The 17,037-nt window shown below is 38.2% G+C and overlaps 1 protein-coding gene across 1 annotated transcript; it reads right to left on the bottom strand.

The window, feature by feature from the left end:
* Positions 1 to 9,884: 9,884 nt before the first annotated feature.
* On the bottom strand, positions 9,885 to 13,156 carry LOC135225017 (trichohyalin-like). Its single transcript, XM_064264303.1, has one exon. It carries the CDS (start codon positions 12,830 to 12,832, stop codon positions 10,292 to 10,294), a length of 2,541 nt encoding a protein of 846 aa, XP_064120373.1. The 5' UTR covers positions 12,833 to 13,156; the 3' UTR covers positions 9,885 to 10,291.
* Positions 13,157 to 17,037: the final 3,881 nt, after the last annotated feature.

Here is a 17,037-nt window from a genome sequence, read left to right as displayed (position 1 = left end):
CGTAAGACTTTGAGAATATTTCTGGGGAAAATTCTTTTACTTTTTTGGGTGATCGATACTTAAGTAAAAACAGTTTATTGTTATTATCATTATTTCTTTTGGGAGTATTACTGTCATAACTTTGATACTTTTAATGATACTCAGTACTTAAGAAAATTTCTATTAACGAGTCGACGGTCAAAGGGAGACCGACTCCTTATCAGAACGTAAGAACGCCGGTGCTCACGAGAAGTCAAACAAGGAAATTAACCATGCCGGAAGGTACACAGTCCGCGAATTCGAGCGCAGCAGTAATGGGAACACTAAGGGGCATGTGATTAATCACATAGCTAAATTTTGCGAAGAAAGAACGGTCAGTTAGCTTGTAACTTAGAAACTGGATAGAGCAAGTGGAGACACGCCTAGATAGCATAACGGGGCAGATAGAGAAAAGCTTATTGAAGCCAAGAGTTATCTTGATTTGGAAGCCGAGGAGACTTAGACGATACGTCCACTCCGAGACTTACCGAGATCTTAAGAATTGGGAAGAATTGAACGGTATTTTTAGGAAGGTTTATTCCACAGTTGGTGAAAGAGATCCAGTTACTAGTTTGGCAAGGATAGTGCGTCAATTTAAGTTAGACGAAAGACGTTATCAAGAGTTTAGCTCTCAGTTGTATAACAATATGAATGAATGGGGTAACTTCATGGAATCCACAGGTTGGATAGAGGTAGAAGGAGGCAAGCAAAAAAAGCTAATGAGTCATGTTAAAAAGATATTTAGACTAGCAATAATGATTGGAAGCCTGCCAACAGAAGTCATTGCAAGGATGACCCGTAAGTGGGAGACATCCGATGATGTAGCAGAGATTGAAGAGGAGGAAACAAAAATCTTAGGTAAAAGACCTGAAGGGAATCCTATATACAGACCTTTAGTCGCTATAGGACAAAAGGAAAGAGGTCCAAATAGATCTAGGACACCATCTAGAAATCAGAATAAGATGCCAGGTAAATCTTCTCAAGGAGGATTTTCGACAGTCACGTGTTATAACTGTCAGAAGAGAGGACATTATGCAGTGATTGCCGAGGATGGCCTTCTGTCCTTTCCATAAGAAAAACAGGACATAGTGCTCGAGAATGCAGAAATAAATTTGTTCAGCTCCTAGAGGTAGATCTCAGTCGAGAGGCAGAGGTAGAAACAACAATAGTCAATCTCCCCCCCCCCCCCCCCAGTGTTTAGAGGAAATAGGGATTCGTCCAAATAGATATGCTAATCAAACAGCAGGCATAGGGTATCAATCAGTTCAGCCAAGGTCAGACGACGCAATGGGAAATTTTCTGCTTACTGGTACAATGAATCTTCCTCTATAACAGAGAGAACGTCCGGAATGTCAAGGCTAAGCCCAGCTACACAGGTTAGCAAAGTTGATGTAGGAAATGAATATAATTATAGACCATTATTTCCCGCACATGTCGGTCTAGAGAAACCTATTATTACATTCTTTGATACAGGTAGTCCTAAGAATATAATGTCAGAAAAGGTGTATCGATTGTATTTTTCTCACTTAAGTTTGAATCCAGCAGTAGACTGTAGAATCACAGACGTCCAGGGTAATGATATCCACGTAATTGGACAGTTAGATTTTTCCATTAGGCTAGGAAGAATTGCTCTAAGAGAAAATGTTCGGTAGCCAGAGATATACAATTAGCTTTTGCTCATTTGCTGATAGGTTATCCAACTATGGCTAGACAAGGGATAAGCATTGATGCCCCTAGAGAAAACAACTAGTGATTAACAACGGTCGTGAGATTTCTAGAATACCAATATGCAAGTTAATTAAAAGAACCCAGACTACAGAGAATCCCCACACTGAAAAGGTATCTTAAAGAAGGATAAGACAGAGGGAAAGAATATCCAGAATGCATCACGAGTTCACAACAGATCATTAACCTTTTAGAATCAAATCAATGCACTTATTTAAAGTTAGAAAGGGAATTAAGACTTAAACCAGGAGAAAGTACTTGGGTAGAATGTACAGTAAACCCAATTTTTGAAGGGAAGGAAATTCTCACACTTACTGAAAAGTCGCAAGTAAACGGAATACATTATTCTTCTAGTTTACATGAAGTCAGACAGAGCAAAATAGCGTTACAGATTACGAATAACAGAGGAGGAAAGGTTAAGTTAACACCCAGGTACAGAGATAGGCCTAGCAGAAGTATACTCCATACCTATCCGAGTTGTAGAAAGGGAAACGGTAGCAGCAATTTAGTAAAGGAAATGAAAATTACGCTCAGGACAAAAAACTGAGAAGAGCTAAAATAGGATTTCATTTAAAGGACATTAAGGAAAACCATGTTAGAGAAGAATTCATAGACTTACTGTGCGAATATAATGATATAGTCGCTCTAGACGGCGACACCTTGGGAAATACACGCGAAATAACGCACAAGATAGACATTCCATCAAACACAAAGCCAATTTACATACCAGCCTACAGAGTAGCACATTCCCAGAAGGAGATCATTGGAAAGAGAAGTACAAAGAAATTGAATAGGCAAGGAATAATAGAACCATCTAAATCCCCATGGTCCTTCCCACTTTTGCTAGTCCTAAAAGGGACAAAAACTTATAGAATAGTTGTGGATTTCAGAAAATTGAACCAAATTACTGAAAAGATGATCCTATCCAATGCCGTCAATGCGAGATCTTATCGCCACTATAGGGTCCAAGAGATACTTCACCACTATAGATTTATTGCAGGGATTCTTGCAAATTCCTCTAGACGAAGAAAGTAAACCTTTGACTGCTTTTTCCACTAGTAACGGCAGATACCAGTATGTAAGAATGCCATTTGGTCTAAAGTCAAGCCCGGTAACTTTTGTAAGATTAATGGATAAAATTTTGGGCGATTTACTAGGCAAGGAACGTACAACTGTTTACATAGATGATTTGGTAATCGCAACAGATACCATAGAGGAACACATAGACTTAGTCAGAGAAGTCCCTAAAAGAGATTAAGAAAAGCCAACCTGAAGCTTAAACTAAAGAAATGTAACTTCCTTAAAAGGAAAATAGACTACCTTGGGCATACACTAAGTGAAAAGGGCGTAGAAGTAAACGACTTAAAGATTAAGTCAATCAAGGAATATCCTACACCTCAGTGCAAGAAGGACGTAAAGTCATTCTTTTAGGTTGGTTTTTTTAGCAGGTTTTTACCGCAAGTTCATAGGGAACTTTGCAGTCGTATCAGCTCCACTAACTGAAACTTTTAAAGGAACACGTCTCATTTATATGGACAGACAAGCAGCAAGAAGCATTTGATGAATTGTTGAAAGAAAGATTAACACACCCGCCAGTACTTAGCTTCCAGACTTTGCAAAGAATTCTTTTAGCCACGGACGCAAGCCACATTGGTATAGGAGCATGTTTAATGCAAAGACAAGATAACAAGTATAATGCCATAGCTTATTACAGTAGGAAATTAAAGCCCTCAGAAGTGAACTACTCAGTAACAGACCTCGAGTCTCTAGCTATATAGACGCTTTAAAGCATTTCAGATATATCATTTTTGGTTACAAGATAACCGTGTTCACGGATCATTCAGCTGCAGTAGAAATGTTAAAGAACCCTAATTTTTCTGGACGAAGAGCCCGTTGGTTCATGACAGCCCAAGATTATGACATAGAAGTGAAATATGTCCCTGGGAAGACGAATAAGGTAGCAGATGCATTATCAAGATATGTATCACAAGGTGATAGTATAAATATGATAAGTCAAGAAGAAGAAAAGAATGAAACAATGTGCAATGACGTAAATGTACTCACCATGCATTATACAGGAGCTTTCCCGGCAAAATTATCATAAAAGAACAAGAAAGAGATGAAGATATAAGGGAACTGTTTAAATACGTTAGAAACGAAAGAAAACACAGCCAACAAGAATTAACCGAACTAGGTAGAAGGTTGGATGTGCCACAGATGCACTAACGGACATAGATGGCGTATTAATTTGGATGTGTCACGAATATGATCCATTTGGTCAATTTCTAGGTGTACTGCACAAAAGGTTAGTACCTAAGAGTCTAAGAAAAAAGGTCATTGAGCTAATGCACGACGATGACATGAGAGCTCACCAGGAAGGGATGAGACAATTAGACTAATCCAGAGAACTTTCCATTGGAAGGGAATTCACAAGGATGTTAGTAATTATGTGAAGAGCTGCAATACATGCAACAGCTACAAGGGAAGAACAGACAAGGAAGTACCACTAGGGAAATATCCTATCCCACAGACTCCTTTCGAAAGAGTATCTATTGATCTTATCACTAATCTTCATACCACGAGTAAAGGGAATAAGAATATACTAGTATGTATCGACGCGCTCACGAGATATACAGAGTTGGTACCACTAACTAGTAAAAGTGCCAAGGAATGTGCAACCGCTCTCTTTGATAAGATATTAGCAGATATTCTGCCCCACAGCTCATTATTTCTGATAATGGGACCGAGTTCAACAACTCGTTAGTTCAAGAAATTTGTAACGCCTTTGTTTAAGGTAGAAAAGGTAGCGATACAGCCGTATCACCCAGCTAGTAATGGCTTAGTAGAAAGGAATACAGGAAGGTGGTTTTAGACGTATTGCGTCACACAAAGTAGGACAGGATCCTGACTGGGACGTCAATTTACCTTTAGTCCAATTATCATTAAATGCAAGGCATCATACGAGTATTCGTGCAACTCCCATAAAAGCCTTGATGGGGATATGAACCCAGATTACCTTATGCATGGCTGAATCAGCCAATACAGCCTAATTACTCTGAAAGATACATGAAGATAAGAATCGGAAACTTTAAAGTAATACACAAGCAATTGCACAAGAATCTAGAAGAAGCCCAGCAGAATATGATAGAGAAGCATCAAGAAGGATTAAGGCTGTAGACTACAAGAAAGGGGATGAAGTCTTATATTAAGAAGGAAGTAAGAAGTGGTATTAATTATAAGTTAGCCACAAAATTCACAGGACCATACAAGGTCGTAGACGTACAAGAAACTAAGATAACAAAGGTTAAGAAAATGAATAGCCAAAATGCCTTCCACTATGCTGAATCATTAGAAGAAGAAGAATTTTGGATAAACAAGGACAAGGTCAAAGAGAACAAAGAGGTCGAAGAATCCGAAATGACAGAGACGTCAGAAGAAATTCCAAGAAGAAGAACTAGATATAACCTAAGAAATAGAAGAGTCACTTTTCAGTGAAACAGAACAACAAAACCCATTAATTCATCCCATTATCCCATGTATTTTATTTGATTTCTTTATTGCTAAGTTTACCTTCATCGGTCTCGACTTAGGAATAATCTTTTATTGTTACAATTCGTTACTTTAATTAGTCGGTTTGTAGCAAGAATTTTTGAGTTACGTGCACTAACTTCAATTTATTTTGACTTGAAGGAATTATTATTTGGGTATGTAAGAAACGATTCAAATGCGCAGTATAAGAATTTAAGACGTATATTAAGTTTAACCGTTCCATAAGAACATTCTTAGAAGTAAAAAGAATAAATAAGACGGGTAATATAGATATAAGAGATTTTTAAGATAAGAGAATTCGTTTATTTTAGAAATGATCAAGATTTTGAAGGGGTAATGAATATACTTACTTTGTTCAAATCCATTAGATGTTGATTGATGATAACTTACTAATAAGATATTAATCGATGAAGACCTCACTAACAAGATGTTAATTGATGAAGACTCATTAACAAGATAGTAGTTGTTGAAAACTTACTACAAGATATTGATTGGTGAAAGCTTACTAATTGTTGTCACAGTAGAAGAAACCTACAAGTATTAACCACTAACCGGTTCCTTTAACCGAGCTGCATTTTGTTTAGTATCAAGCAGTGAAGTTATATTGTTTAATGTACAAGGTTACTCAGAAATTACAGTAAGAATGTCAATGAAATTTGAATAAACACAATACACAATCTCAGTAGGAAGTCAAGGACACATTGTTATTGCATACAAATACACAAGGATATTTTCTCCCAGGACTTGTCTCCAAACAACAGGTCGCAGCAAACAAGAAGCCATCAAGGTGTCGCAATGAAACGAAATTTATTTTCCATAAGGAAAGACGATATCCACCTAGATAGAATAGGACTGAGGACTGAACCAATCACGTACTGTAAACTTGGATAGTTACCATTATTTTTTGGTTCTACCATTGCATATAAACTTTTGTGACTCAAGGGCTTATGTATGTTTAACTTCAGTTTTTCTTGTTTTTGGTGATTTATTTTGTTTGCATTCAGTTCCTGTTTATAATGTGATTTACTCATATTTGAATTCAGTTTGAGGATTCTTTCAATATTACTTAATCAAGTATTTGTTCATATTCATATTCAGTTTTAATGTTTCTTCTGAATGTTACTTACTCAAGAATTTACTCATGTTTTACATTCACTTTTTGATTGTGCCCTTAACGTTACTTAATCAAGGATTTGCTCATGTTCACATTCACTTTTGATGTTTTTGAGTCAAAGTTTCAATATGATTTCCAGAAGCATAAGTTAGGAGTCCTCTTGTAGGTTATAATATTTGCTTCAGCTTAGATAACGCTGTCGGAGTCAGCGAGTGGTGTAGCGGGCCGAGACTGTAATAGTGTGGCACAGTGTCGTTATTACCAAAAGGCAATAACTTAATAATACTTAAGAAAAAGGCACGAAACGGATAAATAAGAGAAGAGAAAAAGATTTTCACAAGGAAAAGGATACGATAATGATTTTCTTAGCGAAGGGATTTTGTTACTCCAAACATTAGGCTTTTAGCCATTAGACATCTGGTTTTCATCTCCCCAAAAAGCCTCTGTCCGTACCAGCGATTAGTGACCACAAGAGATTATGGGCGACGAAGGATATCGCTCAGGCATATTCGAGAAATTGGAAACTACTCTCATTAGCGCCTATGACTAATCGCCGTTCCCTTCGTGAACAGGTCAGAGAGAGCCATCTGGCATACGTTAAAAAGGAATTCTATGACCCGTTGTTAGAAAGAGGGAAAGTTACCAAATTCTAAAAGCTCCACCCTCCCAAAGGTAGGCCTCTAGTATCGACGAATCAAAGCATGAGTGTTGGTCATAAGACAGCCCAAAAGGGGTATCAAACGAATGACCTATGAGGTTACCAAGGGATACGCCCCTAAGAAGCCAGGACATGAAGAAGGAGGCGTATACAAATTCAAAGCCTACGAATTACTGTAGAAGACCTGACAGGAAGGCGGTCTCGTTATGAAGTTAGCAGCCACTAAGACACAAAAGGTCTTTCAGAAAATGCCACACCCAGTCAGAATCCAAAAATCCAAAGGCGGGGCTAAGGAGATTCAACTGAACAAAAGGCGAGACAGAGAGAGAGCAAGCAGAAAAAGGGAGCAGAGAAAAAAGGGGAAAAAACAGAGAAGCCAAAAGAGAGAGAACAACCGGGGAGCCTGAGGGAGAACTGCAGTGGCATGGCTGTGAAACAGAGGAAGGACAGAAGAATCCCCAGAAGAAGAACAGGTGCAAAAGTGTGTGCGAAGCAATCAAAGACAGTGAAAGTGACAATCAATACTCAGTAAAATTCCCTCGTGCCTATATACTCGTAATTGCAACAAGTGCAATTAAGTTTATCAGTCCAAGAGCCCAGTAATCCAGAAGGTGGAAAAACCTTTATAAGAACCCTAACGAAGATAAAACGTAATTTGTATGAATATATCAAATTTCATTTCTCATCTAAAAGTAGAACCCTTCCTTTTAACGAATCCCAGATTAAGAACATTGAGCAAGACAAGAAGAATTTATATAAGCCTAATTCCCCAAAGTGCAGCCTCCACGGCACACGTTACCTTAGATCTGTGCAAAGAAAGTAAGTACCGTCACATATATATATATATATATATATATATATATATATATATATATATATATATATATATTTACATATATTTAGGTGCATATATTATATATATTATATACATGACATACATTTATATATATATATAATATATATATATATATATATATATATATCTATTTATATATTTATGTGTATATATTATATATTATATCATGACATACATTATATATATATATATATATATATATATATATATATATATATATATATATAAAATTATGGGCCTTTAGTGATCACAATCGATCTCACTCCTTGGGCATCCTCGCCAATTGAGTGTCATCGAATGGGGTTTTATTTTTACCAGGGATGGACCCTTCCCCATTCTCAGCTCCATCAGCTAGCCAAGAGAGATGGAATCTTCCCTCCTGCCACACCAGGATCAAATATTTTGCACATACTGTATGAGGCATTGAACTTACGGGTTTTTTACGCCGCGCCAGAGGTTGCCACAGAAGTCTATACAAGTATTCACCCATTATGCATTGCATAACCCATTTCAACCCAATATGCATTGCATAACCCGTTTCAACCCATTATGCTTTGCATAACCCGTATTTTGCATATATAAAAGGCATTGAACTTACGGGTTTTTACGCCACGCCAGAGGTTGCCACAGTACTATATGCAAGTATTCAACCCATTATGCATTGCATAACCCATATTTTGCATATATGAAAGGCATTGAACTTACGGGTTTTTACGCCGCACCAGATTGCCACGTCTATGCAAGTATCAACCCATTATGCTTGTATCCCATATTTTGCCCATTATATTGAAAGCATTGAACTTACGGGGTACGCCGCCATATTGCCACAGTAGTATATGCAAGGTATTCACCCATTATGCAATTGCTAACGGGTATTTTGCATATAGAAACCGGCATTGCTTAGGGTTTTTACGCCGCAGAGGTTGCCACAGTAGTATATGCAAGTATTCAACCCATTATGCACCCTGCATAACCCATATTTTGCACTATATGAAAGCATTGAACTTAACGGGTACGACTTACGACCGCCAGAGGGTTGCCACAGTAGTATATGCAAGATTCAAACCCATTATGCATTGCCATAACCCATATTTTTGCATATATGAAAGGCATTGAACTTACGGGTACGCCGCGCCAGAGGTTGCCACAGTAATATATGCAAGATTCAACCATTATGCATTGCATAACCCTATTTTGCATATATTGAAAGGCATTGAAACTACGGGTACGCCGCGCAGAGGTTGGCCACAGTAATTAATGCAAGTATTCAACCCATTATGCATTGCGTAAAACCATATTTTGCATATATGAAAGGCATTGAACTTACGGGTTTTACGCCGCGCCAGAGGTTGCCACAGTAGTATATGAAGTATTCAAGTTATCCCATATGCAGTTGCATTAACAGTAGTGCATATGAGCATTGAACTTACGGGTTTTTACCGCGCCCAGAGGTTGCCACAGTAGTATACAAGTATCACCCATTATGCATTGCATAACCCCATATTTTGCATATGAAAGGCATTGAACTACAGGTTTTTACGCCGCGCCAGAGGTTGCCACAGTAGTATATTGCAAGTATCAACCCATTATGCATTGCATAACCCATATTTTGCATATATGAAAGGCATTGAACTTACGGGTTTTTACGCCACGCCAGAGGTTTGCCACAGTAGTTATATGCAAGTATTCAAACCCATTATGCATTGCATTACCCATATTTTGCCCAATATGATGAAAGGGCATGAAAGGCTTAGGGTTTTTTACGCCGCGCCAGAGTTGCCACAGTAGTAACTATGCTAAGTATTCAAACCATTATGCATTGCATAACCCTTATTTTGCATATATGAAAAAAGGCATTTGAACTTACGGGTTTTTTACGCCGCGCCAGAGGTTGCCACAGTAGTATATGCAAGTATTCAACCCATTATGCATTGCATAACCCATATTTTGCATATATGAAAGGCATTGAACTTACGGGTTTTTACGCCACGCCAGAGGTTGCCACAGTAGTATATGCAAGTATTCAACCCATTATGCACTGCATAGCTCATGTTTTGCATATATATTAGGCATTGAACTTATGCCTTCTGGTGGCCTTCTGGTTCTTTGAACAGCTTTTGGCTCTCAAACTGAGAGCTTCATCCTCCAGCCTCTGAACAGCTGTTGGCTCTCAAGCTGAGAGCTTGTCCGACCTTCAAATAGCTTTTCGCTCTCATACTGAGAGCATGTCCTCCTACTTCCAGAAAATTCTTCCTTTGACTCTCACCAGGCGAGTTTGTTCGTTCCTTGAGACAGTGCCTTGGCTGACGAGTTGGGGAACTCAGCAGCTATTGCCTTCCTCCTCAGTGAAAGATGAATATCCTGAAGATCTTTATTCATCTCCGTGAAGAACATCTTCCACAATGTGCTTGAGGCCTTCCCATTGTTTCTCGTAATCCTCGTTCTTCTCCCGCTGGGCGTTCCAGTACTCCTTACATTGTTTCTCTTCTGTCTCACGGGCCTTCTCACAGGGGTCTTCCTCATTCCCTGTGTCTTTCTTTCCTATTGTTCCTCTTGTGCACTTCTCTCGCTTCCCTTCTTCAATCATATCATCTCCATGTTCCAGCGCAATGTGTTCTAGCTGGAAATTCCTCTGAGCAGTCCCATGTAGAAACATCATCAACATGTATTTGTCATGCTCCCTCAAAGCCTCCTCCTGTGCTCTTAGCTGCTCCCTGAGACACTTTTCTTCTCTCATTCTATTCTGCTCCTGTAGCTGAATCTTTTCTTTCAGCATATCGCAGTCCTTGAGAAGTTGCTGCACTTCCAGCTGGGCTTCACTCTCCTTCTTCTTCAAACAGATGAGGTCTTCTTCTTTAGATTCCAGCAAGCGTTCCAGGCTCTGTTCTTGACGCAGAGCGCTTTCCAAGTTATCCTGGAGTTCCTCCAGGCATTCACGCTGCTTCTCTGTTTCTTTGTCCTTTTGCCTCAGAGTCTCCTGATGTTGCCTTCTTATTTCAGTCTCTTCATCTTCCTTTTCTTTAACTAACAGATGGTTTTTATTCATCTGTTCTTCTAAATCATCTTTGATTTTCCTCTCCCTTTCTTCTGCTTTCTTTAGCAACGTCTGCAGCTCAATTGCATAATGGAGAGCTAGGTCTAGTTTATCCTCGAATTCTTGTTGTTGACACCTTGACTTTTCTTCTCTTGTGAGGAAATCTTCGATTTGAAGGTTCCTCTTCTGGAGCTCTGCTTCTAAGGTCGTTAGCGAAGCCTCCATCTCCGTCTCTTTTTCCATTGCTCCTTCCAACAACTTTTCAATGTCTTTCCAGTGATGGAAAGCATCTTGCAAAATGGTTTCCTTCTGTTTTAAAGATTCTTCCAGTAACATTATTTTCAGCTCCTTTCCTTCTAACTCTTCTTTATTCTTTACATTTTCTCTTCCTAGTTCGGCCACCCAGTTCTTTATTGCTTGAAGCTCATCTCCTAATATCTGCTGAATGTTAACATTCTCTGCTTCAGCGATCCTCAGCTTTTCTCGGAGAGTCGAGTTATCATCCTCAACTTCCTTCACTCGTCTCTCTATTATTTCACGCTGTTCTTGACCTTCCTCCAATTCTTTAGTTTTAAAGGCTAGGGATTCTTTCAGAAGGTGGACTTCCTTCTCTTTCTCAGCTAAAATGTTCCTCAACTCTTCAGTCATCATGCAGAACTCCTCGTTCTCCAAGTCAAGTAACTCGTTAGTATTTTCACTTTCCTTTAATTTCAGGCTGAGTTCTGTTTCCTTCTGTAAGGTGGCCTCCAGATCTCTCTCTTTTTTAGCCATCTCCTGCTGGAAGAGCCGTCTCATCTCGCTCTCCTCCACGTTTCTCCTCTTGAGCAAGAGGTCTTTCTCCTGCAGGTGGTTCTCCAGTGAGTTTATTTTCGACGTCTGCTCTTTCTTTGTCCTTTCCGTCGTTTCCAGCTGATCTAGAGCCAATCTTAAATCCTGTTCCAACAGGTACTTTTCACCTCTGAATTGTTCATCTTGTTGGAGGAGGTTGAAGACTTTTTCGTCTCTCTCATTTATTTCCTTTTCGAAATGACTTTTCATTTCCTTGCCCTCGTCTTCTTTCTTTTCAAGCAGCAGATCTCTTTCCAGTAGCTGCTTTCGGAAAAGTTCGATCTCCTGCTGAGCATCTTTCCAGAGGTGTTCCATTTGTGTTACGGCGACTTCACAATTATCCAGGTCCTCATCTGGTCTCATCTCTTCATCCGTTTCCGTGCTCAGGTCATCTTCGGTGTCGTAAATTTCCTTTAATTCGAGGCTGTCTTCCAGCCTAGCCTCATCGTCCATTTCGGGGTGCAAGTCGGCATCATTGTCCAGGTCGATATCTTCTTCATCTTCCAATTCCAGGCTGTCTTCGTTGTCGTCAATTTCGGTGTCCAGGTCGTCATCATTGTCGAATTCTGCATCATCCTCACTGTCGTCATTACCTTCCGTTTCCATGCTGTCTTCTAGTGAAACGATTTCTTCCAGGTCGTCAACTCGGGTTCCTTTAATCTGGTAACAACAGAAAGCAGCGAGCGCCAAGCCCGCTAACAATGCCATCCCAGGGATGGCGAGAGCAAAGCGAGGCGCATCAATGCTGCTGGGTTGTTCCTCAAAGATTTCAGGAGTCCGAGAATCCGCGATATTATAAGATGGTATTATTTCCTGTACGCCAACATTAATCCGTTGAGAACCAAACAATGTTACACAGTCCTCACAGATTGAAGCGTACATGTCACAGCACAAGAAACACAGCACTAGTAGCAAAAAGCAGTAAGTGGCAAACATGATGAATGAAGCGTTATACCCGTAGACTCTCGCTGTCTCCATACTTAGTTTTTCAAACGGACGCTGGATTCTGGCTCTGAAGGCATTCGTTCCTGGGGCCAACAAAGTCTTCATTCCAGGGAAGACTCCGGAAGGGGCTTCACGGCTTGGCTCCGAGGGATTCTTCCTCTTCTCCGTTGCTGTTCTGACGAAAGTCTCCAGATCCTCGACCAGCTCCTGAAGTCCTTCGGGAGGATCGAGGTCTGTCGAAGGAATCACCGGTAATCTTCTTCGACTCTACACCATATTCACAAATTGAATTTCATCAAGTCCAATATCCTCCTGAGATTACCTACACGAGTCTCTCTGTGTTTAGATAAATTGACCAAAAGTTTGCTGATGTTCTATTCCTTATTATTGATCCTGTTTTGTTCAAGTTGTGACATAATCTTTCGTATAAATTTCCTATGATTTTTTTTTCACGTTTGGGTTAAAACCTTTATCATTAGTAGCAGTAATAATACCTAAAATGATGATGATTATTAGTATTATTATCATTATTAATATTATCATTACTGGTAGAAGCAGTAGTAATAATAATATATCTATAATTTTTCTTATCATTTTTAATAATATAACTGTGGTGATGATAGTAATATTATTATTATTATTATTATTATTATTATTATTATTATTATTAGTTGGAGTTGTAGTAGTAATACTAGCAGTAATTTCACAGTATTCAAAATTATTATTATCACTATTATCATGGTGTTATGTTAAAGATGCGGTAATGAGACAAAAAATAGCATCACCATTATCATAAAATTACGTTGTAGAAGTGATAGATAGAATAACAAGAAGTAATCATAATGGTAGTTGTAAGTGATCTCATCCCTATCAGGGTTATTTGCACCACACACACACACACACACACACACACACACACATATATATATATTATATATGTATATATTATATATATATATATGATATATGTATATATATATATATGTGTGTGTGTGGGATTATATATATATATATATATATATATATATATATATATATATATGATATGTATATATGATATATATATATATATATATATTATATATATATATATCTATATATCTATATATATATATATATATATATATATATATATATATATATATATATATATATATAGATATTATATTATATATATATATACTGGAAGATTGGGGCATCTAGAACGCCGCAGATTCGGTAGGAATAAAATTGCAAACAGCTATCGTAGCATTGTAAATTTATTAGCCAAATTTTCGAGACCAGATGTCTCATCTTCAGGGCTGTAAAATTACAAAGAATAAAAATAAAAAATGGACTCAGTTAAAAAAAAACTCATAATGTCTAAAAAACAAGAAACTTAAATTTAAAACAAACCCGAACCTTCACTACGATTGAGTCTCTCTTCGAGGTTATTAGCTACATACTCGATAGCCTCCTCCAAGGAGTCATAGATCGAATCAATCGTAGTTAGGATGGGTGGTGTACATATATAGAAGGAATTTGTTTCATTCTTATCTCCCAACAAACTCAGACTAGCGATAATAATGCATAAGTAGAGCATAGCCGATTGAATTCCTCTTTCGAGGAACATACCAACCACATCATCACGCAATTGGGCTATGCTACTACTTAGCTTCGTTGCCATGTCAATGTGCGACCCTACCACAGCCGAATAATGAATGGTGTTGACCGCCTTGTCACCCTCTGTTCTTTCCCTGGTTAGTGGAGATCCCTGTCCGGCTCCTCCAACACGAGATTGTTCACTACGTCCCATCGAATCATCGAATGGGAAGTCATCGACAATGGCGCAAGTTTCTTATAAAGAATGCAAAATGAATAATATAAATAATAATACCAATAATAACATGGAGGTTTCACAAGAGGGATGGGCGCTTTCTTCGACGTGGCAATCTGTAAAAAAACACGTTTTCATGAATATTTAGAGTGACAACATAAACACGGGTTTTTAAGATTTGTATATATTAACCCAATAAACGCTATTATATACACAGTCTACGTTCAACAAGTGTAGTGATCACATCGTATACGTGAATAGCAGTGCATGTATGGGTATATTTCCCGAAAATCGATCGTGTAAATTTACCAACAGGTTAGCCACCCCTATATCATTATCGAAAGAAGTGGAATATGAAGTGGGTGTGGTGGGAGTCATTCTCCCGAAGATATACTTCGCCGTTAAACCTGGTGACGATGATTTTACCAATCAATTTAACGTGATCTACAACGAGTCTATTGGGAAACGCGTTTATACCTTTATTTATAAGTCTGTTTCTGGTTTGTTGGGGGGTGATATGAATGCAATGACTAGAGCGCTTAATACGAAAATTATTAATCAATTATCCATATTTTACGGTGAGCGTATTCACGGAGCTATCCGCGGAAATGGTTTATTCTCGTGGAATGATGATAAGAAGAGAGAGAATGAGTAATCGACATAACAATGCAGGCGTAACAAAAGTTGATAAGATTGATTCAATTACTATTAAATTCAGTGAAAAGGCAGCCAACTTACTCGGTTTCAATGAAAGGGTGAGGTATACCTTGAGACCTCATCGCGGTAGAAATATATTTGTAAACGATCAATGTGTTGAATATATTTACATGTATTCGGATATCGTTCAACCTACCACACTGGGCGATAAAATGGTTAACATCTTAGACTGTTTCAGGTTAGAATGTGCACGTCTGCATAACGCCATTTATAAACCTTTAAATACCATTGACGTATTGGATTACATTACAATCAGTGTATCGGATCAGAAAGGTGAGGAACTAATGTTTATTAAAAGTGGTGTTGTATCATGCACTCTGCATATAAGACCTAGATAAAAACGATCACACTTTTTCTTATAAACGCCTTACGTGACATATACCTCCCGTAGTATTTGACAGACATGGCTGGTAAACACACCATAGATTTGAGCAGTCTCGGATGTTTGGACACGTGCACCAAAAATTCACCTTCAAAATTTGAAAATAGATTACCTACACCTTTATTATTACCTAACGGGGTTGACTATGAAGTAGGTTTAGCCTCGATCATGTTCCCGGGTACTTATTACTCTATATTATCAAAAGATGATTTACTCACTCTCGAAATTATTACAGAGCGTCATAAACGGGATATGCGCACATATTTGTATAGACCGAGAATAGCAATGTTAGCGGAGGACATGAAGAGGCTCGTGAGAGCTATTAATAAGGATGTTTATGATTATTTGAAAGTTTATTACGGTGATAATTTCATAAATTATTTTAATAGTAACAGTATATTTCATTGGGATGAAGATTTAAGAAGAATTACTATGCCACATATCAAGAGAGGGAAACTTAGAACGGGGGACGTTAAAAGTATATATGTCAAATTTAGCGGAAAAGCTGCGAAATTATTAGGTTTTCAAATTAATACCGGTTATGAAATGTATGGAGGGCATGAATTGAATGAACACGTTTCCATTAATTCCCTACCTAATAATTGCGGGGTAGATTATATATGTGTATACTGACAGTTCAACCGACGATTTTTGGTGGGAGACAAGTCAATACATTGGACTGTTTTACTTTAGAAAGTGGTAGAGGAAAAGGAATACATAATAGTCTACAAATTGTTGAACACGAACATCTTGGACCAGATTTCAATTATTATCACGGATCAAAATGGACATCTTTTACATTTCACTAAAGACTCGAGTGTTACCTGCCTGTTCCGTATAAAACCTCGATAAAAATAGATGTGTAGGTGTGTATAAATAGATGGGTAGGTATGTATATAATTCAGTGTTCACCCTTGACATTCCTTATTCGTGATCACACCCTCGAGTCAACAGGACGTGCGAATGAAGCTGTGCTTAAATTATTTTCAAAGAGTATTAAAGTAGTGTAAAAAAACATGATGAGAGTGATATTCACGCCTCCTTCAGAGGCAGAATTTAAAAAACTATTTTTATCAGACCCTTTAAGAAGGGGGGTAGGGTTTGAGGATATTTCCGTTTTCTATCCCTGGCATAGAAGAGGTAGTGGTCTGTTTTCTGCTATAAGCGGTATCGCACATAAAGTACTTCCTTTTCTATTTAATGTTGCGAAACCTTCAGTTAAAGAATTCGGTAGATCTGTGTTATCTGATATGGTAACCGATGATTTACCTTTAAAAGAATCCATAAAACGAAATGGTATAAGAGCCCTCAAAACTACTGGACAACAAATTTTAAGCGGTACCGGAAGAAGACGGAGGAAACGAAGAAAAACAGTGAAACGATTAGTTAAACGGT

This window comes from Macrobrachium nipponense, chromosome 12, assembly GCF_015104395.2.
Source record: "Macrobrachium nipponense isolate FS-2020 chromosome 12, ASM1510439v2, whole genome shotgun sequence".
Taxonomy (NCBI): Eukaryota; Metazoa; Arthropoda; class Malacostraca; order Decapoda; family Palaemonidae; genus Macrobrachium; species Macrobrachium nipponense.
This window is presented reverse-complemented; position numbering and strand designations above follow the sequence as displayed.